We start from the raw sequence: 26396 nt of genomic DNA on the forward strand, positions 1-26396 counted from the left end.
ACCTCGATTTCATTCCACTCTCTGAACAAAGAAAAACATTATAACTGAGTTCATAGCAGCTTTCTTTTATCTTAACACAAGTTACCAGTGTACACATAAGAAGCCCTGAACAGCAAATGCTCTATGTGATATCCAGACACAAAGCTGTTGAGAAAGTCCTTACAATGCCAATAAGAACAAAACATCTGGTTAGTTTTCAAACTAAATGAGCTGCTCCACCCTCCGTGCCAACCACCAAGCAACAGGCCCTTTATATCTTTTCCATTAATTATTGACTGATGTAATAATTCTTAAGAACATTTTCACTAGTTCCACAATCAATTTTTTCCCATTCTTTCAAGTATTTATTTGATCACAGATACAATTAGCAAGCTGATGGCACAAAAGTTTCCTTTTAGTTCATAATTTTTATAAAAAAAGTTATATAATTTTATTTTCTAATTTTAATATTTTTTCCACTGCAGTGTTTTTCAAAACTTTTAAGCAACTCTTGTAATAGATGACCTGGTATCGAATGCTATACTGGGACATTCCTAAACTAAGCTAAAGTTTATTTTAAACTAAGTTTAAATGAAAGTTTTCATAGATTGAATAAATTTCTGAAGATCCCAAATTAAAGAAATCATTCAAAAAGTGATACAGTCTAGTGTTTATTTTATGTTATGGCAGGTACACTTGAATTTCAAAAATTTAAAACATATAAAAAGTGGTTAGGGACTAACATTTGTATCAACAGCTGATAAATGTCTAAGATTGTTTATTATACAGCAGGGTACAATGGTAGTGCTAATGCCAACAGGGCACCATGGAAGTTAGTCTAAAAATTACCACTAGGCTTTATACAAGCAACAACATATGCTGCTGTTTTAGAATTTCAGGACACAGTCTGCTTCTAACGCTAAGCAGTCCTTCAACATTTTTAATGTTATACAGTGTTTTAGTATTTAGTTTGGCAAATGTTTCAAAATAAAGTAGAAATGTATTCATAACATCACAGAAATGCACATCCAGTTTTGTTTTCAATAAGAACCATAGGTACAGATCAGAACTCTTCCCTATATGAAATAATTTACACACAGATGAATGCTATAATATCACTATCTAAAATAATCACTAAATACAATTCTTTTTCAGAAATAAACAAGCAAAGTTTTTTTTTCATTATCAAATATCAAAAACATAGAGATAATGTATGTTTTTCAAACAAATGATATCCCAAAATTATAGGAATAATTTCAGTGAACTCAGTGAATGTGCAACGTAAATCAACCAAGTATACTGTAGTACAACTGTATTAAGAAACCAATGATCAGAAAATACAACCATAGGAAAGAAATTTATAATCCACAAAACTGTTTTTCAGGCCTTAAGGTAAAATAGTTCCACAGTTTACAGGAAAAACTGAGGCAACAAAAATGCGTGCTTGTCTTCAATAAGCAGATATTTTAAGCAGAAGATGTAACACTTTGCTTGTAGACAGCATGGTATGCATTTCTCAGCAAGACATAAGGAAAACAAGATTCCAAAAGATCCATTGTCAGGAATGGGGATTCCTGCACAATCTGAAAAATTCCAAAAATGCATCAGAATTCAAATTACTTATTATAGGAAGATATACTGACAACTGGTAAACCATAATTTTATGTTACTCTTATTGGAAACAGACACAAATTATTTTCCTTTTACTTTAAAACCTGAAATGTAAATGTGCCAGAGTGTATGCTATCAAAATGTTTACAGTACTACTTTTCAATTAAATCAATTAATCAACAGGAACATACTGAGCACTTTCATTGCCCTCAACAACATACTAGACATAGAATACAAACATATTTAAAATGTGGTCCGTATCATCAAGTCTAACCGGGCACTCAAGACTAAGCTAGAAAGTCAAATCAAACATAAGACCAACTATAATTAAGTAGAAAGCTATAAATACTAGAGGAGTTCAAAAGGGAAGAAATGTTAATGTAGGCCAGAGTAATCAGGAAGGTCTATCTGGAAAAAAGACTTGAGGTATGGAGCATGCTGAATCATTAGGATAGACATGGATTTCCACAGGTAAAGGAAACTATTCTAAGTGAGGGAGAGTCACACGGTAGAAACAAGTATGGCTGGTCTATGGACAGTGAAGAGAAGGAACTGACTAGGTATAAAGACTTGTAGGAAATTATATTACATGGGCAGAACGGAGTCAGAAAACAGAAAACTCGTAAAACTGGAAGAGTTAAAATTGATACACTAGAAAAGTATAAGGCCCAAGTGTTTCCCAACAGGGTAAAAAACCATCCATAAAAGAATACCCTATAGGTAATTCTAATCTTTTATTTTGCTATTTTCTGATATGATTGTCATATGGTAAAATACAAGTAATGTCAGTCTTCTCAGTAATTTTTAGAAAGTGGGTGGCTTGGGTAGAGTGAACACAAGGGATCAAAAAAATACTTCAGCTCTTGTTATTTAATCACTAAAATGCCAAGAAAAGACTACTAGGAATGACTGGAACTTTTTTTCTTGTTAATAAAAATTAAGATGAAACTTACCATATCTAGCAGTAAATAAACAGATTCTCTATTTCTTGTTGTTGTTTTGTCTGTCTCCTGGCCAATTTTCAGTAGACTGGAGGATGCAAGCTTAAAAGTATACATACATTTTAAATAAGTTTTTTTAATGCAATGTTCACCAGTAGTTTATTTTCATTACGCTTCAACTTGCAACACATTGCAATCATTCAGCAGCTATATATAAGATAATGAGCAATTAAATAACAAATAAGACGAGCTTAGATTCTTTATATTCAGGCAATAATTTAGAGTTATTAAAGTATGAGTAGACACAAAGATAATAAATGTAATCAAATGTTCCTGTTGGTCTTCAAAACTCTTTTTTTTTTTCACAATAAGTCTTTTTTTAAAAAACAATTTAAATGATTTTTTCTCTTTCCAATATCTGTATTAACTATATTTCTTAGTACTCAAATAAGAAGAAAATTTCACATTGAGTTTGAATTAATGGAAACACTGTGAGATTAGGACATTAAGTCTTGAATGAAGGAAATAAAGGAAATGGAAAGAAAAATTTTAAATCTTAATACTGTTTTCTTTGAAATAGAGGTTATTTTCTCTTCAAGTCCGTACTATATTTGCTTTAAAAATTAAAACAAAAATTTTTTAAAAAGCTAACAGGATTTCTAACTTGAAAAGAAGCAAATATTCTAGTGTTCATCTTTCCTTTAAGTAAACTATGGAAAAGGCACCCTGATAAAGGAAAAGAAGAACACTGCTTACACAGAAACTAAGAGCCGTGCTTCGTGAAGCTAGTCAGCACGACCACCCTCTTCTGGTAGTGATTAGTATTCTTATTTTGAGCTTGTCATCATTAACAGTCTTTCTCCAAATAAATGGAAATAAGTAAAATACATCCTTTTGGAGGGAACATTCTCTCTCTGCTTCAATTTCCCTTTGTTATGTTTTTTCATTTTTCAAATCCTAGGCAAAACTCTAAGGCAGTCCAAACATTAGCTTAGCAAAAAGCCACATTGCAGAGCTCTAGAAACAAGAGATTTCTAAGTTGGAAAAAATGCTACGCTAACTGCTCCTTGATTTTAATGTCCTGCCTTCACCTGTTTCTCCTTCCAGAAAAAATAAATTAAGAGAATTTACTCTGTACATCTCACAGTTATGATTTTTAATTTTCTTTATAAAATGTCATGAGTTTTGCTCTTCGATTATACGTACCGCCAGAAATTCTTTAAGACGGTCTTCAATGCTTCCTTTGTGGATTGTAAACAAAGCGGCAGCAATCTGGTTGATGGCTTTGGCCAAGCAATGTATGTTGTTGCAGTGCCCTGAGAAAGTGCAAACAGAGTTTGCGGTTTCTGTGTGACCCCAAAATGTCAAATAATACACAGAAGGCAAGTCTTTAACCACTTTACAATCTGCATAGACAGTAGCATGATTAAAACAGAGTGAGGGCATGACCTGCTTGCCTTGCTTTCCTTTCACTTTCAGGAGGACTAGTGCTTTTAAAAAAAAAGGGTAGCCAAAAGAGCACCAAATGATTATGCCTGTGTTAGATAGGTAAATTTTCAAAAACCCTTAAAAGAAACCATACATCAGTTTTACATTGCCTTGGGAACGTAAAAAAAAGTACTTAGCTGCTTTCCAAACATTTTCTCATTCAGTCCTTAAAATAATCCTAAGAGTTGAATATTCCCTTACCATCCCCTGCCACACACAAGTTCAGGCACCCACAGGCTCACACATACACATTTCACATATCAGGAAACTAGCGCCCAGAAAAAGAAAAATCAACCTTTCAAGTTTATACAGCTAGTAAGTGGCAGAACTTAACCCATTTTATTATAAAAGAACATCAATTACTTGAAAAGTGTCTACTATCTCAAAACTCATGACTTTTCCATTGCCAAAACAATTTTAAACCACGATTACCTTCTATAGCAGGGCTATATTGAGACATCACATTACTGGCCAGTGTTGGCAAAGAAACTGCCACAAAGACCATGAGGAGGCAGGCAATTTTATACTCTTCTTCTGGACTTATGTTTTCTAAGGGAGAAAAATTAAAAATAAAACCAAGGTATTTCTTCAAGATTGGTTAAGAGTTCATAATCTAAACCAGAAAAAGCAAATTTTAATTTCTATATCAAGTATTTTACTGAGCCTCTACAGAACTGATGACAATTCTGTTATAAGAAATACAGAATAAACAGAAATAATATACATTATTATTGGCTATTATCAACTACTTAGGCATAGTTCAAGGACCTCTATGAAATAATAAGGAAAATTTTAAGATTATAGGACAAAAAATATGATTAGGATAACTAGAATCCTAAAATTTCCTAATTGAAAACTCATGATAAATTATTTTACAAGAAAATTCTATTTACTACTTTAGAAGATTTATCTCAAAATTACTCTGCAAAATCATAAAAAAATGCTTAAATTTTTTTTCTACAATAGATATGAATGTGATTAGAAATTTACTATTTAAAAGATATAAATGGGGGAAGTGGACTGGATTTCCACCCTCTTCATTTTAGAAGACAGAAAGAACCAGTCATAAGTGAAAATAATTAGCATTGCCCTAAGGCTTTTAAGAGAGAACCTCTTCTAAAAGATTCACTGTAATATGTACTAAAATTGTCGGTTTTCTAGGCACTTGACTGATTTGGTATCTGGGAACCTCCAGTTACCCTACTATTTACCACCACATGTAACTACGAATTAAACATAAGAGCCAGAGTATCTTTAAAAAATTTGGTTGATTATGAAAAATACAGCTGTAGCAAATTAAGTATTAGTACTAATTATCCATATGACTATAATTAACACACTGTATGAATGACCAAAACAAAGCACTGTTAAATAAAAAAAGAACTGATGAACCCAGTCAAACACCAGGCTACATGCAAGAGGGTAGGAGAGGATAATTTAGTACCAGAAACAGATGAAATGTTGTTTACTTTGTAAACAAATCTAGAAATGTCTAGAGCATTCTGGGTACATTTCAAAGGGCTGGCCTTAAAACCTTTTAAATGTTTACTGTTATATAATAACGCACAGACCCTCCATGACAAGCAGCTCTAGTCCAATTAAAACAGGACACTGCTCTAGATATCAATTTTGCCATCTCCTGGACCATCTCCATCAGCATACAAATGCTGTTACTTCCCCATCTGAAAAAAATCCTTCCCTAGATTTCACTCCTGCCTCCAGCTGCTATAACTTTATTTCTCTGCTCTCCTTTACAGTAAAACTCTTTGAGAGAGTTGTTTTATACTTATTGTCTCAAATTCCTCTTCTTGTATTCTCTCTTAGGCCCTCTCTAATCAGCCTTTTGCCCCTAAAACTCCACTGACACTGCTCTTGTTAGCACCACCCTTTAATTCTACATAGCTGATCATTCCCTTCCTACTCTCCTGGAAGGTACTCTTTCCTTGTTTTTCTTCTCCTTCACGGGTCCTTTCTTCTCACTTTCTTTTTTTGGCAGTTCCTCCTCTTCTCCCTGAGTCTTAACGTTGACAGTGTCCCAGGGCCCAGACCCCGAACATCCTCACTTCTGCATCTACACTAAATAGCCTTAATAATCTCATCCAGTCTCACGGCTTAAATATCTAATTTGTGTGATGACTATGCTACAACATTAGCTCCAGAAAACAGGGATCTTTGTCTTTTCTGCATTGATACATACCAGCTACCAAAAAAAAAAAGGTTTGCTATAAAGCAGGCATTTAAGTAAACAGATAAGTATCACACCTATAAACACTGCCCTGGTAATTTTAACTACTAACACTACTCCGTATTTACTAGCACGTGTCACCTGATTTTTGTGAAGAGAGAGCTACCACCAAGGCAGGATCAATCTCACAAGGTAACCCAGCAGCTGAGGACAACTCATACACGTTCATTGCAACCTGATAAAAAATAAGAATTACAGATTAAGAATTATTCTAACAAATTTCTGAGAAATCTCACTTTAGTAAGAAAAGATATACCATTTAAATTAGAATCTGCCTACAAGAACACTACAGAATTTCGGAAGCCGCTGAAGCAGGAACTACAGCACCACTGACCTACACTGAAGAGCTGATCTAGTACTCTGCGACGTGCTGCTGCTTGTAACTTCCTACCATTAGGCCAAATAAAACTTGTCTACTATTCTGTGGTAAATTCGAACAGAATCATTCTAGAGTGATTATTTTTTCTTGGAAGCATGGATATAAAATATCAAGCCAAAAGAGATGAATAAAACTCAATCAAAATTACTGAACTAATGTTTATGTCCATACTTGTTTAAAGAAAAATTATAGTGGTTCAATGCCTATCATGTATCTATAAATATGGTAAATAACTTACTATAATAGACTTTTTAAGGGGTACTGATTTAAAATCTGATAAAGGAATTCTTAAAGTAATTTTTTTTGGATACACATATGGATTTCAAGTATTTAAGATATTCTGACTGCTCAAACCTCATTTAAAAATCACCTACATAATTGGTTACTTCTCATATTACACAAACAAAAACTCAGGATAAAATATGAAGTAAAACTGTGTATCTTAAATGGAATGCCATGGATTAAGTTTTAGATAATTTGTGATGCATTACTCACTCCACACACAAAAATTTACTCAAAATGGATCAGAGACCTAAACATAAGAGCTAAAACTATAAAATTCTTAGAAGAAAATACAGGCATAAGTCTTTATGACTTTGGGTTAGGCAATGATTTTTTAGAAATGGCACCAAAAGCAGAGGCAGAAGAAAAAACAGATAAATTGGATTTTATCAAAATTAAAACTTTTGTGCTTCAGAGGACACTATGAAGAAAATGAAAATACAACCCACAGAATGAGAGAAAAGATTTGCAAATCATGTATCTGTTAATGCACTTGTATCTAGAATATATAAAGAACTCTTACATCTCAAAATTAAAAAGACAAACAAGTCAACTGAAAAATGAGCAAAGGATGTGAACATTTCTCCAAAGAAGATACACAAATAGCCAATTAAGAACACGTGAACAGATGTTCAACATAATTTGTCATCAAGAAAATGCAAAACAAAACAATGAGATGCCATTACACACACACTAGAGTGGCTATAATTAAGAAGAGAGATAACAACAACTATTGATGAGGATGTAGAGAAATGGAAACACACTGCTGGTGGGAATGCAAAATGACATAGCCACTTTGAAAACAATTTGGCAGTTTCTCAAAAGGCTAAACATCAAGTTTCCATGTGACACAGCAATTCCACTCCCGCGATATACCCAAGAGAAACGAAAGCATATGTCCACACAAAAACTTGTACATGGATACTCACAGTAGTAGTACTTGTAAGAGCCAAAAAGTGAAAACAACCTAAATGTCCATCAACTGATGAACGGATAAATAAAATGTGGTATATAGCATACAAGGGAACATTATTCAGCAATAAAAAAATGAAGTACTGATACTTGCTACAACACGAATAAACCTACAAACACTGGGCTCAGTGAAAGAAGCCAGTGTCAGAAGACTACACATTGTATAATTCATATGAAGTGTCAAGAATAGGCAAACCTATAAAGATAGAAAGTAGCTAGTGGTTTCCTAGGGCTGGGGACTGGGAAGAAATAATAATTGCTAATGGGTACAAGGTTGCTTTCTGGGTGATGAAAATGTTCTAAAATTGCGGTGACGGTTATATAACTGTGTGACTATACTAAGATCCACTGAATTGTATACTTAAAATAAGTAAATTTTATGGTAGGTGAATTATATTTCAATAAAACTATTAAAAATTATGTTTGGCTTTTAAAAAAATAATAAGTTCTGTTGAAAGTTTGCCGGAAACTAAATACAATTATCAGGTGCTAAGAGAATTGAATTTTTGCTAGAATATTAATTAGCATTCTCAGAATCTGCACACTAGTATCTTTTCAGGGACTGATTTGTCTTTAAAATTTTCTTAACTTCTTTTTCCTACAGTGTTTCCCTTAAGAAATAATTTTGTGCTATTCACACAGTTTTCAATCATAGGACAATCTTTGATCTCAAATGTTTATTCTATGCAAAGCACTGTGGGAGAAACAAAAATAAAGCAAAAAAGGTCTTGGTCTTCAACATATTTACAAACTAGTAGAAATTTAAGTGGAAAAATTAAACTATAATACAAGGCAGAATGTGCTTAACTCTACAATGGTTAAACAAAGAGTTCTCTGACAAGACAAAGAAAAAAGAAATTCTTTATCACTTGGGGATCAAGACATCTTTCTTAGAAGATAGCAACTGAATCAGGCCTTAAAAGACAAGTATGATTTCAAAAGAGAGAAACAGAGAAGGGTGGGATTTTCAGGCAGAATAAATTAGAGGACAAAACAGATAGATGTAGGAATGCACACAGAAAGATCTAGTTATCTCACAGGGTACATATGAAGACAGGAGTAGAGTAAGAAAAGGAAGAGAGCAGAAGGATGGAACAAGCGATGGAAGATAAGCCTCAAAAAGTTAGAGTGGCATCAATCTGAGGAGAGACTTGAGTGTCATACAAAAGAGTTTAGACATAACTTTTTCCAGTCAGTGCTTTCCAAAATATGCAAAACAGAAAATAATCTTTCCAAGAAACATGAAAGGTTAGAAAACATAGATATGAGCCCTGATATGTCACTTACTAGAGGTGTAGCCACTGGTAAATCATTGCTGGGATTAGATCAGTGGTGGGATTTCATGATCAATAAATTTTCAAAACAAACAAAAACTATGCACTCACATAAGACTACCAACCTTCTATCTTACATTTATTAATTAAAAACAGGATATTAAAAAATTTAAAAATTATAGCCCACAATTAACATCCTTCTATGACTTTTTTTTTCCTGAGGAAGATTCACCCTGAGCTAACATCTGTGCCAGTCTTTGTCTGTTTCATATGTGCGTTGCCACCACAGCACGGCCACCAACAAGCAGTGTAGGTCTGTGCCGGGGATCCAAACCCAGGCCACTAAAGAGCAGCACACTGAGCTTAACCACTAGGCCACGGGCCCAGCCCCCTGTAGTGACTTTTTAACATCAATTTTTAAAAACTGATTGAATTGAGCTTTATTTAAAATAAAACAACTCTCACTTCACTGACTTATCTTTCTCACTCTGCTTATGACCATTTATAAACAGCTATCAGTTTAAGGAAAAAAAAGATCAACATCAACTCATTTTACATTGCTACAGGTGATCAAGGAAGACTGACTTTCAAAACGTCTACATAATATTTTAGTGCTGAGCTCCCAAAGATGCATTTTCAATGGCAAGCATGCTAAGTGATCACTCTAAAGTAGAAACTTTACCCTAGTACAGGATTTATTAAATCTTACCTCATATGTAACTAACTTAAGTATTTCATTTTAGAAACCGTAAAATCCAAATAGAAGTTTTTTTTACCTTCATATCAGTTTCCCTTGGAATGTGATCCTTGAAATCTTCAATTGAACTTACAAGAAAAGGAATGTGATAGGACAAGACCTGACAGGACAACAAATAAGAATGCAGAATTATTTTTAAATGGCAACCTCTAAATTTATGAAATATTACCATTTGATTAGTTTTGGTTTTCATAAAAGTTACTTTACTTTATCTATTTTCATGTGATTTTCTAAAGGACTAAGATACATAGAAATGGAATGTATTCGATACCAAACCGAGTATAGTCAAAATGGAGAGTATTTTCATAAAGAGAAAAGTTGAAAAAGTAGGACAATATCCAGGCAAGTTATACCCTGTGCATTTCAATATAAAACAAAATGAGTTTAAATAACTATAACTTCTATATACTGTATTTTATAAAACTGTGAAAATTTGAATTTTAATTATGTTACTGCCAGGCAAAATTTAGAGTAACTTTTAATTTCTGGGAAATGGAAAGGGATTATTTAGATAAAATATATGTACTTATAATGGTTTCTTACGTCTCTAAGTGCTTCTTGTGCCAATGATCGGAAGGATAAAATTACACCAATTATTGTCATCCTCTTCAAGACACTGTCAACAGCTAAATTTAAAGCAAGGGGAGGAGAAGAGAAGAAAAGAGTGTGAACTAGAGTCTTTCTTAACCTTGGAGAAAACTCTTAGTCATAAAACTCCCATGATAAAAGGCACAATTAATAGCAATTTGATTACAACAAATGACTAAAGAGGCAAAAGTACTGAAAGCTGATATTAAAATTAAGGAAATTATAGTTTACTTCAAATGAAGTACACTTTAAAATAGTTTAGATGGTTTAGCAGAATCTTGAAACAATCGTTAAGTAGCCACCGGTATAATCCTGTCTCAGAAATGGTAGAGGTAGGAAGAAGGTGAGAGACAAGGGGAGAAAAAGGAAGAAAATGATCAGAGTGGATATGAGTTAAATCTTCAAATGGACCCAGAACGTCCATTCTAAATTGGAGATGCTACATTCTTAAGTTACTGAGCTGTGGAGATCCAGAAACAAAAAATGACCTTTGAGATCACAAGCAGTTTTGCAAGACTAGGCAGCTGAAGACTATGAATGGATTTGATCACTTCATTGTGGTTAGAGAGCATTTTTCTGAAAATTATTACTATATATTTAATATTAAAAAACTTGGCTAACAAAATCAAAGGCAATTAGGATTGGAAGAATCAATACTTTCATATTTTAAAAAGCCAACAAACATTTATTGAATTACGCTCCATATACAAGGCACTGTACTATGTAATAATACAAATATACAAATACATAAATACAAATATAAAAATACAAAAAATACAAATATATAATACAAATATAAACAGAACAATAATCTAGACCTTCAGTAACAGTCTAAATGGACTGTCAAGAAAACTAAGAAAATAAGATCCCATTTACATGAGAGAAAAAGATATATATATACACACATATGTGTATACATACATTTATATACACATACATATAATTGTATGTACATACATATAATTTGCATACAGATGACAAAGTGACAGAAAGATGCATAGAAAACTCTTAACTGTAGTTAGCTCTGAGGAGTAGAAATGGAGAGAATTATTTTGTTTTGACTTTCTACCTCCTGTATGGTTTGTTTAAACCTTTACCATAAGTGTTTTATTAAAACAAAAAAACAGGCATAGTATAAGCCAAAATGTGATGAGAATTAAAATAGCAGTGTTAACAAAATGATGTTAGCACAACTATGTTATAAATTCCACATGAGCAGGAACCAGTCTTATTAATCTTTTTATCTATCTCTAGCACTCAGCAGAGTACCTGAGACCCAGAAGATCAGATGTTCAATAAGATGATTATTTGAGAAATGAGGGGGAAGCCAGAAGTTTGGATTTTTATGTGAAATTTCCCATTTAAAAAATAACGACCAAATTTTTTCTTTTTTAATTTAATGTACCATAGGGAGAAACAAAGTATGTCTTTGGGCCAAATGTGACCCACCAACTAGCACTCTAATCTGCAAGATCCAGCTATTGGATGTGGATTGTGATAAGAGGAAGTATCAGGAAGGATATCCAGGTTTTCTTGTGTGAGTCACTGGGTGGATGGCAAGGGACGTAATGAAATGGTCAATTACCAAAGACTATCAGGCTTTTTCTCCCCAACCCACTTGCACCTCCCATGAGGGGAAGATCCTTCCCATTCCAGAGACGTTGTGAAGTATCTATGAGTCATATAGCTGAAGATGTCTAACCATGTTTCTTAAACTTTAGTGCAAATCAAGAGTCACCTGCTAGGCCCCAGCAATCTGATTTAGTAGGTCTGGGGACCCAACAATTTACATCCTTAACAAGCTCCTAAGTGGTGCTGTTGCTTGTTGCTTCTGGTCCCTGGACCACACTTTGAGCAGCTCTGGTCAAACTAGCACTTGGTATTAAACAACTGGAGCTCAATAGAGAGAGTCAAGGCTGGGGATGAAAATTTAAGACACAGTGATAAATAAGACTGGATAAATTTTCCCAATAGGATTGTAGAACAATGACTAAAAAAGGTAGAGATAAAAGTAATGGCAAATGAAGAGAATAAAGTTTCAATAAAAAGGAGAATAAAAGAGATAAACACTACAGAGCAAGTAGAATAAGAATGCGGAAAGAGGGGAAGATTTTGCAAAGGAGTAGTCACTAATGACCTGTTCAGAAAAGCGTCAAGAAAGTAGCCATACTACACTGTACTTAGGGAAGATGAAACAGCGAATACAATTGAGTCAAAAAGTTTAGCAATATGAAGAGTGGTAGGATGAGTAAGTGGCAGGTTTAAGAATAGACTTAAGAAGTGTTACTTCACAAGCAGACCAGGCTTCCAGGGAGCAGGAGACTTTTCTAGGATCAGGGAAATTGCTTAGGATGTTCAACGTAACAAAAAGTCAAGGGTATGACAGCACAAAGGAGAATGCAATTAAAATCAGTAATCACATTTTATAGTCCAGAATAAAATAAGTAAGTAAGTAAAGCCAGGAAGAGGCTGATTAGAAAACTGGAGAGACATCAAAGTTTCAATGAGCTAGAACAAAAAGTTTAATAGGAGTGAAGGAGTAGGAGGGCTGGAAGACACAACTGTGGTCTGAGAGTGAAGCTCCAGATTCAAGATTTTACTAGTACAACCGTTTCGGGATAATAACATCCAAAGCAGTGCTAAAGTAAAGGTCTCTGGAGGCAACAGTAGGTTTGTAGATGGTGGTGAGGTCAGGGCAAAAGTGAGTGGAGCAAGTTTTAAAAAGTAAGAATTTGTACATGAAAACCAGAAAATAAAGGTCTGGAATAAGAGAGCCAGTAAAGTGATGAACCTAGCCCCAAGAAACGTAGTGTCAAAGACTAGAAAGTAAGGAGTAGGGACATTATTAAATTTGCTCAAGTCACACAGTGAGAAAGTCCTAAAACTGATAATTCCAGATTGCTCCCCAATCCAGAGCTACTTCTGATAAATCATATCGCTTTTTCTTTTTAAGAGTATTTAAAAGAATGTGTTTGTTGACTATGAAAATCAACTGCTATAAAAGTACATCAACTTCTGGATAAGGGGTGAAGGAAGCATAAAGGTAGGGATCTGAGACTAAACAGAGTATTTTGAAAAACAAGTCAACTGGAAGAGTATCTTTCTCTATTCCCCTAAATGAGCCACTCTCAAGCAGATCTTTTCTTTTTCCAAATCACAAAAAAGATCTAATAAATTCTATTTTAAGACAAATTCGATATATATATGGCACATTAAGACTCAACAATTTAGCTTTTGATTTTGGTCAATTCTACAAGTCATGAATCACCACTACTACACACAAAATTCAAGTAAACGGTTGCGGCTGGCCCAATGGCATATCAGTTAAGTTCTTGCACTCTGCTTCAGTGGCCCAGGGTTCGATAGTTTGGATCCCGGGTGCCTACACGTCACTTATCAAGCCATGCTGTGGCATGCATCCCACATATAAAACAGAGGAAGATGGGCATGGATGTTAACTCAGGGCCAGTCTTCCTCAGCAAAAAGGGGAGGATTGGCAGCAGATGTTAGCTCAGGGCTAATCTTCCTCAAAAAAAAACAAAAACAATTCAAGCAAACAGAATCTAGATAAAGGATTATGGATTTTAGTTTGAAAACTTGAAAGTTCTGCTTGGAATTTTAACAAATTCCATTTTGTTTCAATTCCACAAACAGGTGAGTTAAAGTAACAGTAAAAAGGCATTGAAAATTGCAGTGGATTAGTAGCCTCTAACCAGATAATACAGTGAAAACATTGTTTATTAGTAGGACGTTAAATAGGGTTAAGGTTAGTTGGGTGGTGAAATAAGTATTAAAAAATAAGAGAAACATGAAAAAAACAAAAACAATAAGAATAAAGAGAAAAAGACTGGAAAATATAAGTATACAGTAAAACAATGAACAAAAGAAATCCGGTAGAGATTTAAAAAATAATGTCCTACGAAGTATTTATTTACACTCCTCCTCCCTATAAAGCTACTAAGTCAGTCTTGTCTTTCCCATTTTTTTAATTTCGTATTTTAAAGTACCATACAGTAAACTTCACCTTTTTTCTCCCTTTGGTGTATAGCTCTAGCAAAAGATTTTAACATGTGTAGATTTGTGTTACCACCATCACCACTACAAACAGTTTCACTACCCCTAAAGAACTCCCCCGTTGCTTTCCCTTTATAGTTCTGGGAATCACTGATTTGTTCAAGGCAACCTGTTGTGTAATTTAATTTATATTCATTTTTATTAAGTTTGTACTTTTTTTAAGTAGGACAAGACAGCCTAATAAATTGATCCTCTAAATCATTTTATAGTTTTATAAAACATGTTATAGCTGCAAAACATTTAAAAGAAAAATATCAAAGGGGAAGAATGTAAAATACATGCATGGCTTTAATCTTGTTCAGGACTATTTTTTATTTGGGAAGATAAACTCTTCCTCTGGTTGTCTCAAATACAAAGACTATTTTATTTGGGATTTCACTAATTTTTTTTTTTTTAAGATTTTATTTTTCCTTTTTCTCCCCAAAGCCCCCCAGTACATAGTTGTGTATTTTTAGTTGTGGGTCCTTCCAGTTGTGCCATGTGGGATGCCGCCTCAGCGTGGCCTGATGAGCAGTGCCATGTCCGTGCCCAGGATTCGAACCGGAGAAACCCTGGGCTGCCGAAGCAGAGCAAGAGAACTTAACCACTCGGCCACAGGGCAGGCCCCGGGATTTCACTAATTTTTAATGTTGGGAAGGCTTTTAAATAAACAAGAAGTAATGGTTATGTGGATATATACATTTGTCAAAATCCATCACACTGTTCACTTAAATTTAAGTGAGCTTTTGTTGTATGTAAATTGTACTTCAATAAAGTTGATTTTTAGAAAGTTACACACATAAAAGTTAATTTTCCTTTAGTCTAAATTAATATAGATTTACTGTATTAAACTTAATAGGTTCATGAACTAACTGATAACATTCAACACATCATACTAAGAGTAGGGCAAAAAAAAATTGTGAAGCACATAAAAATGGCTTGACTGCAAAAATTTTCTAGTTTTCTTCATAAGCCAAAGAGTACTTTTCATAATTTACTACTTACATTTATGTTTACAGATTTTGAGCACAAGCTAAACACTGAGTGTCAAGGTCTTTTTAATGCTTATAAAAAAGTATCATGAGTTACCCACATGATAATCTTTTAAAGAGCGCGGCCATCTGGTCTGGTTTGTCAAAGCTGGTCCTCATTTGTGTCAGTACATCAACATTCTCCACCACAAGTTTCTAAAAAAGAAAAAAGAAAAATCCTAGGTCAGGCATAGACCTCCTTGTGTTAACTATATAAGAGCATGCTTGGAAATTACAATCTGACAAGTAGGAAACACAATTTATGAAACCCAGATACTCTACGCTATGTATTTTTGTTGCTGTTTTAATAAAAGAATCTTAAAATTATTTACGTAGGATTGTTTTCCTTCAGTTTTCAAATTCAAGAAGGGAGAAGTTCAGGAAAAAGCAATAAAGATAAGCAGTAGGATAAAGGATTATCTTATGCTTAGATACAGAACAGCCTCAATAATAAAAAGCAGACACTGAAGTAGACATAGAGAGCAATAAATTCCAACCAAAACAAAAAGAACTTGCTAAAGTTAAAGTTGGTCAAAGACAGCCTAGAGTTCATCACGGGACATATGCAATCAGAGGGAGGATAACATGTCGGGGTATGGGACCACGTCATGGAGATTATAATAGGGCAATGTCTCCCAGCACAAATTATAAAATGGAAGTGTCCACTATCTACTTTCTCTTTCAGGGACCATTGAGAAAAGGGAAGAGAAAGAAAGAATATACATAAGGGAAGGGAGTGAAGGACAGGTACTCAAAGAAAAGTATAACTCATTAAAGAAGTTTTTCTTAAAAGGAGCACTGGAAAAGTAATTTTGCTTAAAAATTATAACTAAAATGAACAGAATTAACTTGATTCTGGCAGAGATAATGGATATATGTATTTGGAAAGCCTGGATTTTTCAATTCAGTGGGTCTGGGTGCAAAGATATAGCAAGCATATTGTTCAAGTGCCACAGCAGTTTTGTTACAAGCCAAAAAGGCTGATGACAAATGATTAAGGGGAGCACGCAAAACACTACACAGAAAATCTATAAAAATAATTTTTCCTGTACCAGGATGAACTTTGTTTAGATTACTTGATATCATTTCAGATCATTTCTCTTTATGCTCCCCATCAGCTGTTCAACTCCCATTTTTATGTTTTACTCAACTTCTACAGTCACTGATTAGACTGCCTGCTCTCTTTGGGGCCAATTCGATACTCATCCCATCCTAGAACTTGATTCAATCAATACACACTCAAACTATATGTCCAACTTTGACAGTACCCATGCACCTTAAACATAATATCACATCAGTGCATCAAAGACATCACTGAATTTTAAATGCACCATTATCTTAGGTACCATTAAGAAAAAAACCTCTACCAATTAAAGTGACACAATGTTTTTCTGATATGTGACGATAAGACACATGCAATTTCAGAAATATTAATATAGGATCAGTGTGTTTTAGAACAAATAAATTATTGTTAGCGCAGTTGAATTGATTCCAACTCCTAGCAACCCTGTGCACAGCAGAGCAGAACCCTGCCTGGTCTTTCTGTGTCATCCTCTCACCTTCAGGCACTATATCAGACAATGCTGCGCTGCTACTCATAGGGTTTTCATGGCCAGTTTTTCTCAAGTGGGTGGTCAGGTCCTTCTTCCTAGTCTGTCTTATGTGGAAGCTCCGCTAAAACTTGTCCACTATGTGTGACCATGTTGGTATTTAAAATACCAGTGGCATAGCTTTCAGCATCACAGAAACATGCAGCCACTACAGTATGACGACCGACAAATGGGTTGTGTGATTCTCTAACTGAGAAACGAACCCAGGCCACAGCACTGAGAGTGCCAAATCTTAATCACTAGACCACCACTGATAAATTATAGTATATATTTAATAGTAAGGATACTACAATCATTTTTAAGATTCTACATTAGGCAATTTACAAGTAATCCCATTAATCTGATTCAAATGAGGGAGGTGATATTCTAATTTTACAACTGAGAAAACCAAGGCTCGAAGAAGTTGGATAACTTGGCCAAAGTTGCAGAGATATTAAACACTGGAATTTGGAATTTGAATTCAGATATGCCTGATTTAAAAATCCATGTTCTTAATCACTAAAGAGGTGGTTCCCAATCTTTAGTGTGCATCAGAATGATCTGGAGGACTTCTTAATTAAAACACACATTCCTAGGTCCAGTCTCACAGGTTCTGATTTAGCAGGTCTGAGGTAAAACCAAAAACTGTACATTTTTAACAAGTTCCAAGGTAATGCTGCTGGTGATGTGGGGATCACACTTTAAGAACAATTACCCTAAAGTATCTGTTTGCCCATTATCCTTTAAAAGAAAAAAAGAAAAGTTAATGTCATCTCCTCTTGAAGGTAATGGTTTATATAATTTTTTTCCTTTTTTCCCCTCAATTGCATGCTGAAATAGAGCTCTCTATATATTTAAAGCCATTGATTAATATCACTGACGAAGTGAAAGCTGGAAGTAATACTAGGAAGTACCAACTACATGGTTTAGAACAAACTGATACAAATTGAGTGAAACAAATCAAGGGTACTAAAAGAAGAACTGGTTAAAAAAAGTGTTAAAATTTTGCCACAATTCATATTTAAATTTGCTATTTCATTTGAAAAAAAATCTTCTAGGACTCTATGAAGTACCAGAAGAAGTGATCCATAAAATGCCAAAACAATCCTTTTGGCAGGATTGGAAGGAGAAATTGACTCAATGGGCACAACTTCAAATGAAACACACCAAGAATTTTAGTAGGCAATAAAACTGGTTGTTTTCTTCTCCAGAAAATAATAAACACATTTTACCATGAGTGTACACGCATAGTGCTGACTGTCTGACACAGAATTTATTCATAATCGTTAAATATAAAGATCATCTCCTATTTTATTGGAACACGAATTTATTCTTTGAAACAAAAAGATTCTCATCTAAAACAGGAACCAAAAACAATTAAGGTCATCTCTAAAATAAAAAGATGCAGCCATATAATATCTAGTTTTATGTCGGTTTAGATTAAACATTAAAAAAAACAGAGAAAAAGAAAAGATAAGATGTTAACAGGACAATCTTAAAAATATTATAATTCCCCCCAAAACATTTTATGATCTAATTTCAAAAAAGACTAAAATGCTATTACATCATCATGTTCTAATGTGGAGAACGTAAGTTACAATCTTTTCAGAGAGGTATACGGCAGTATCAGAAAAAATGTAAATGTTCATATCCTTCGATCCACTTTCAGAAATTTTTCCTATAGAAATGTTCAAACAAGCATGTAAACTATGTGGAAGTGATAGTTAAATGTAGAGAATTCTTCACATGTCTAAAACTCAGCTTCTTCCAGAAATCCACTGAAGTGAGAAGAAAAAGAATAAAAAGGCATAAACCTACAATAACAGAGGAAACAAGACCAAAGGAGAGAGAACAAATTCCTAGAAGATGGAAACTAGAACAAAGAAGTAGAGGTGAGAATTTTGATCATCAAGTTCTTGTTGTGGAGATACAAGCTAATGCACACCTCAGGACCCAAGCAGGGCTCAGAAATTGTAGGCAGTGGCACAGAAAGGAAGGCTTGAGGTTGAAAACAAGCGGGTTACCACATGTCTGTATGGGGGTTATTATGTACTCAATTTGTTCTCACTATCTTAAGAAGTAATGCAGCTAAAGAAGACACTAAATTCTAGGAACACCAGAAACAGGGTGCTCCTTGTTTGGTGGCAGGAGAGAGGCAGAATGACATAAGAATCATGGCAGCCAGCCAGATGTATTAAACCTCCTACCTCCATCCTCCACTCATCTCCCACAGACTTCCACTCCCCAGCTAGAACTCATTGTGTTTGAAAAACTATTTGTAGCAATCATTTAAGACTAGGATGAAGATAAACTTTCTCCAGAGTGGATTTTTGTTAGCTTCGGGCAAGCACCTTGGGGCACTACTAACATAGGACCGCCTTAACCCAGGTTCAAGACTCGAGATTCCTTGCACAAAAAGAATAACACGGACAGGGCTGCAAGTCCTGGAGAGGGGAGAATCACTTGCAGTTCACTGTTACCCTGCAAAGGTAACCTTTTGGGCAGTCCATGTAAAAAGGGTGACGGTGACGAAGAATTTAAGCAGACTTCCCACTCCCACTTTGGGTACGCCTGGGGTTTTGAGTATAGACTCCCTCACCCGACAAGGCCACCAAAACTACAGTTTAATCTTACAAATGCTACTTCTGGATCAGCAAATGTCCTCAGGTCAAAAGTGCTTTCCAATGTCAGGCTTGTCTCCTAGTTCCCACATTCTCCTTATTTTAGCCTAGAAATACCGATCTTTTTTCTCTCCTCTTTAAAAGAAGACTCTTTCTCTCTCTCTCTCTCTCTCTCTCTAGTTTTTTAAGTTGCCTATAGGGGACAACTAGATAACCTAGCCTACCAATACTGGAAGCAAAAATCTACATTATTTTGTTTTTCCAATTTAATAAATTAGATTATCCTAAGGAAAGTAATTTTGTAGGACACTTAAAGATGCAAAACAATTAGAATCATCACTGAATGAGTACTTTTGGAGATTTATTTCAATGAAATAGAAAAGTATACAACACACTGAACTTGTCTGTATGAAACATCATTATATTATGATCATAAGATTTCTTATAGAATTAAATACAAGAATACACATGGAATTATGTTTCAGTACACAGAGGCTGAGAATATAAAATCATGAGTAACACCTTCTCTAGTTCTTAAATAATACACAAGTAGTTGAATCCAGAGAAATCTGGATTACATCTTGGGATTGTTAAGAGGCATTTCCAAGAAAATCACTGTAAAGCACTGTGCAATTCCAGAAAACTGAATCCTTAGGACTAACTTTGTTTTGAAGAAACTTAAATGATAAAGACACAATGTTAGACAAGTAAAGCTTTCATATTTATGGTTGACCATATGAAGAAGCCTTTTGAAAGACATTTAATAAAATCAGGATTTACTACTTCAGAAGAAAGAAGTAAAAATAGTAAGCCCCTAAATACCAAAACATAATTGCATGATTTTCTAAAAGTCTTCCTACAACTAGCATTAAATCATTAATAAAATACGCAAGTTTTTAAAAAGGTAAAATGAAAAGTCAAGTGAGGAAAATCACATAGAAAATTACCAAAATGCTAAAATCAAAAGTTTTAGAGAAAAAAATGTTTTAGTATCCTAAACCATCTCAGTTTTGGAGCATATTACCTTTAATGAGAAACTCAAGCTAATTCACACCCATAGAGCTCAGAGATAATGACAAGTCTCTTTTGCCTAGGTTTTGGACTTAGGTTTACTATTATCAAATATTTGAAAAAGAATCCAGCCAAGAAACAACAATCTTGAGTCAGAAAATTCAATAGCATTAAAAAAGAAGTTAACATTATTTATACTATTAACACATCAACTTTAAATTTTAATAATAGCTGAGAAAGAAAATATAGTCACCCCAAGATATGAGAGAAATGTTAAAACACAAGCTCCTTCCATTTCTTTTCAAGAATCAGAGTATTTGATAACATTAATACTTAAGGAAACAGCTAAGACAGTTATGTTTATAAAAGGATTACTAAAAGACTGACAAAATCTGAACTCAAAGATCTGGAAATAATGGACACTAGCTAACAAGATCAATTTTTAAAAGAGCAATAAAGTGACACTTTAGGTCATAAAAAATTGTACAAAATACATGATGTGGAGAGCCACGGTTCAAGGTCAATATATATAAAAAAAAAAATCGAAGAAAACGTATCTGATTGCAAGTTGATATGAAAATAATATGGTACAGCTACCAAAAGTGTTAATGCTACCTTAAACTGTATTAGTAAGTACAGTATCCAGAGTAGGTAAGTGGCCCTCACTAATCAGATCTCTAGCGAAAGTTTACTGTCAGTTCAAAGCACTATTCTCTAAGAATGACACTAAAAGACAGAATTTGTACTGAAGAGAGGGAGACCAAATATAAATGTATTTCACATGGGGATGACAATAATACACAACAAAAATTTTTAAATATGTGAAGAGTGATCTTGTCAAAGGCAGTCTCTGCCTCCTGATGTAAGAATGAGGCCCAATCAAAAATTCCTATTTAGATATTGACTCAACATAAGTAGAGATACACAGTAATTGATAAGACTGCTTCATTTTCAAAAAGACCAGATCATCAGCTATCACCTAGCATATGTGCCTGCATCAGATAAGGGTGCGTTAGATGACTGCTAAGATTCTTTTCTTTTCTGGAGACAGTATAGCATGGCATTAGTATCAGCTCTAGAGCTAGGCAGACTATACAGGTTCAAATTTTAGTTTTACCACTTACTAAGCATGTGAGTCTTGACAAATTACTTAATCTTTCTTGGTCTTATTCTCCTAACTTGTAAAATAGGGACACTATCAGTTTTAAGGATTTAAAGTTAATAATATATGTGTAAAGAGCTTAGAAAAGTCCTGGAACAAAGTAAAGAGTCAAGAAAGCTAACTATTTTTATTTTTGCATCCAACAAATATTTACCAAGCACCTGCTACGTGTTGGATATTAACTTAGCACCGAGGCTTTAAGAGAGTTTATACAGTCATCCCTTGGTACCCACGGAGGATTGGTTCCAGGACCCCCCCAATCCATTCCAAAATCCCTGGATGCTCAAGTCCCTTATATAAAATGGCACAGTATTTGTACATAACCTATGCACATCCTCCCGTATACTTTAAATCATCTCTAGATTACTTATAACATCTAATACAATGTAAATGCTATGCAACTAGCTGTTACACTGTATTGTTCAGGGAATGAAGATAAGGGAAAAAAAGTCTGTACATATTCAGTACAGATACAACCATTGTAGACCTTTCTATCTGCAGTTGGTTGAATCCACAGATGTGGATCCAGAGATACAGAGGGCCGACTGTAACTCAGTTTTTATTCTAGTGAGAGTGACATAATCAGATACGTGACATGAGAGGTCACAAGTAAGATACACACAAAGCTGGATAAAGAGAATAAAAAGAAATAATGTAGAAAGTGTGGTCAAGGAAGGATATTCTGATATGGTGACGTGAAAAATACACAAATTTTATGAAAAGACAAGCTAAGACAATATCTCATTGAAGAGTGTTTTGAGATGACGCAACAGCAAGAGGCCAACGAGGCTGGAAGAGTAAAGGAGGTGAGGAAAAGTGGAAGGCCAGATCCTACAGGGGTCTTGCAGTGCTGTTAAGGACATCAGATGCCTCTGAACTCTCATAGATACGATACAGAGAGATTCAAACAGGCTAATTTTATTACTACATCACAATACTCAATCCAACACGTTAAATGGCAAAGAAGCACTAAAAACACTAACAATTCCAGAAGTATCTACTAATTTAGTCTGAGATTAAAAATAGTTGCCAAACTAAAATTACTGGGCCATAATTCTTCTATTACCTCATACTGAAAGGAACACAAGAAAGTAAATTGGAGATGAGAAATTTGTTACCTGAGAACAGTAGGACAGAAAAGAGATCATGTATTTACAGGGAAATGTGTCTAATAAACAAAAATGATATTTCTTGTAAAGAACCAAAACTAGTATTTTAATGTTTATTTAAACTCACATAAAGTATAAAGTTTGTGTATTTAAAATCCACATTAGAAAGTCTAACAGTTGGTTTTTAAAAGAGAATGGTAGAGGAGGCTGGCCCCGTGGCCGAGTGGTTAAGTTCACGCACTCCACTGCAGGCGGCCCAGTGTTTCGTCAGTTCGAATCCTGGGCACGGACATGGCACTGCTCATCAAGGCATGCTGAGGTGGCGTCCCACATGCCACAACTAGAAGGACCCACAACTAAAATATACAACTACGTACCAGGGGGCTTTGGGGAGAAAAAGGAAAAAAATAAAATCTTATTAAAAAAAAAAACAAAAGAAAGAATGGTAGAACATTCTTTTAAAAAAGAATGAGAGGAGGGGTTGGCCCCATGTCCTGGTGGTTAAGTTTGGCGTGCTCTGCTTCAGTGGCGTGGGTTTGAATCTGGGACATGGACCTATATCACTCATCAGTCATGCTGTGGCGGGGACCCACATACAAAATAGAGGAAGATTGGTACAGATGTTAGCTCAGGGGAAATCTTCCTCAAGCAAAAAGAGGAAGATTGGGAGCCAGCTCCAGTGGCCTAGTGATTAAGTTCAGCACACTGTGCTTTGGTGGCCTGGGTTTGGTTCCCAGGCATGGACCTACATCACTCTGTTAGCAGCCATGCTATGCTGGCGGCCCACACACTAAAAAAATAGAGCAAGATTGGCATGGATGTTAGCTCAGGGCGAATCTTCCTCAGCAAGAAAAAAGAAAAGATCAAGAGGATAACGATATGATAAACACCAAAATAATATTTACTCAGTACTTACTGTGTCAGGCACTATACTGAGTACCCAGGTGTTTGATATGTAGTACTTCATATAACTCTCTCAAAGTAAAAGGCTGGTGAGTTTAAATTTCGTCCAAAGTCAAAGTTCATAAGTGAGAGTTGGGACTGAAATTCAGATAGCCTGACTTGAAAGCTTGAGTTCTTAACCACTGGATAATGTTGCTTCTCCTTTTAGTCACACTGACTCTTGCCATCTATTTTATTCACTCAGCAAAATATTATTAATCTTATAGGAATTAACTTATCCAATAAATTTGGTCAATTTTCAGAAAATCAGATTACCACATATAGATGTCTATATGCTACATTTGAAATGGAGGCTACTTATCAGTGCTATAGACCATTTTCTTAAGAAATTAAAAATGCAAGGCACAAAAAACCACCAAAAAACTTTCACAAACAAAAAGGCATATTTTCTATTCTGCTCATAAGTTCAAGTTTTAGTGGCCCAAATTCCAATTCTTTCAAAAACTAGATACCTATTATATCCACAGGCTTATTCAATATAAATCACCTTGGCACGGGGATATTTCTAAAAGGCCTTCAAAAAAAGTTATTTAAAATGTTGTTGCTTCAGTTCTTTTATGTCTTTATTAAAACTCTAAGCATTCTAAAAACATTTTTCATTCAGCTTAAAAAGGGCATAAGACAATTTAAAAGATTGCATAATAGTAAGAAAAAACAGTAAGCGTAACAATGTTTGTATTTTAATCTGTGGAGAGTAATACATTCAAACTACAAATTTAAACAAATGACTCTGACTGGAATTTTTAAACACGGTCATTCAAAGAAAAGCATCATGGTACAAGAGAATGAAGACTTGACCAAATGTCAAGAAATCTGAGTTTCAGTCTCCTTTAGTATGTCAATTCACCTCTCTAGGCTTTCAGTTTTTTCATCTGTAAAACAGAGAGAACTAAACTAAGATACTATTGAAAGGCCCTGCTGGCTCTATAATTTCATTTACATACAAGAACTTCCATGTCAGGTTAAAGTAATTAACATTCTGGCCTTGCTGTTCATAGTCTTGAAATGTTTTTCAGGAATTAATGTTTTTACTAAAAGCCCAAATCAATAAAGTCTGTATTACCTTAAGTTCAGCAACTTGTGATGAAATATGCCACATAAGGCTTTCGCTTAGGAACTTCATACCGTACGGGCCTAGTAGTTCTGATAATGACCTCATTTCTGAAAGAAAACATAATTAATTTTATACTTTGACAGAGCAAATACTTTAAGAAAATAAATGTTAACATACTGGAACATTCCATTATAGAAGCAAATTATTAATAGAGAATCTTGAGAAAAGTCTCCAGAATAAGAAAAGTAACAAATGCAAAGGTAAGTCTAAGATATAATGTATGATCACACATATAATTGAATGAAGATAGTCATAATAGAATCAAAACCCAAAAGAATCCAAGTTTCTTCATTCTTTAAAATACGTCATAGTATTATTCACCTGATATGTCAGAATATTCCTCTGCATTGAATGTTAATTCATTTTCTGTGGGTAGGTTCACAAATGCTTTCATTGCAGGGAAATAGGCTATATGACCATTGCTGACTTGTCTTAACAAGGTTTCCAAATACCTAAGGAGAAAAGTAAATATATGACCAGGAGAAATTGTTTAATTCAGAATTTATTATGGTATACATTCCTGCATATAATTTTAAGTTGACCAATAAATTAACAGGAATGAGCACTTATTCAAAAGAAAATAACTTTCCTAAGTAGTTCATTACAAAGACACTTTATATCACTCCAAATTTCTAAATGTGTTCCTTACCAATTTGTGTATAGACTTGTAATGGTTGGCTCTCCATGACTGTCTAAATGTTGTGTTTGTTGAAGAAGAACATTATTAAATACTCTTGTAATATCAATTTGCACATAGTTTTCTATTGACTGGAGTACAGTCATGTATGCTCTTACACTTGTTAGAAGCTCTGATGGTTTTGCAATTTCCTGTGTGGCTTGATTATACATAGTCATTCCAACAATTGACCTGGGGGAAAAAGAATAAGAAAAGAGCCCTTAATTTTTGCATTTATGTCAACAGGCCATTCACCCTCTGATCTCTATTATTAAATAAGCGATAAAAATTAATTTTAAATAAAAATTCGTTAGAAAGCCATGCAATTACTATCATTATTTTCCAAAGAAACAACAGAAAAAAAAGAATGAATACCAAAAAGCTACAATGAAATGGGGATGCAAGTGATCAAAAAAATTCTAAGGACATCAGTAATAAAAATGACTTAACGATAAAGGGGGTTTAAAAAGTTCCTTTAACATGATATGTGGTCTGTAGCAAGTACAATGGACTATTTAGTCCATAGCTTGAATTCATCTGGGACTGTGATG

General features: G+C 34.4%; 1 protein-coding gene across 4 annotated transcripts in view; it reads right to left on the bottom strand.

The window, feature by feature from the left end:
• Positions 1-637: 637 nt before the first annotated feature.
• NCKAP1 (NCK associated protein 1) overlaps positions 638-26396 on the bottom strand; it is a 96001-nt gene continuing 70242 nt past the window's right edge. For all 4 annotated transcript variants that reach the window (XM_044768606.2, XM_070508219.1, XM_070508218.1 and 1 more), the window contains 11 exons: positions 25819-26037; positions 25491-25621; positions 25119-25216; positions 15663-15756; positions 10472-10554; positions 9948-10028; positions 6346-6439; positions 4452-4568; positions 3738-3847; positions 2544-2633; positions 638-1562 (listed from right to left, as the gene is read on the bottom strand). In XM_044768606.2, coding sequence (XP_044624541.1) covers positions 1446-1562; positions 2544-2633; positions 3738-3847; positions 4452-4568; positions 6346-6439; positions 9948-10028; positions 10472-10554; positions 15663-15756; positions 25119-25216; positions 25491-25621; positions 25819-26037 — 1234 coding nt within the window. In that variant the 3' untranslated portion in view covers positions 638-1445. The remainder of the gene's footprint in view (positions 1563-2543; positions 2634-3737; positions 3848-4451; positions 4569-6345; positions 6440-9947; positions 10029-10471; positions 10555-15662; positions 15757-25118; positions 25217-25490; positions 25622-25818; positions 26038-26396) is intronic.

This window comes from Equus asinus, chromosome 4 (genome assembly GCF_041296235.1).
Source record: "Equus asinus isolate D_3611 breed Donkey chromosome 4, EquAss-T2T_v2, whole genome shotgun sequence".
NCBI classification, from domain to species: domain Eukaryota; kingdom Metazoa; phylum Chordata; class Mammalia; order Perissodactyla; family Equidae; genus Equus; species Equus asinus.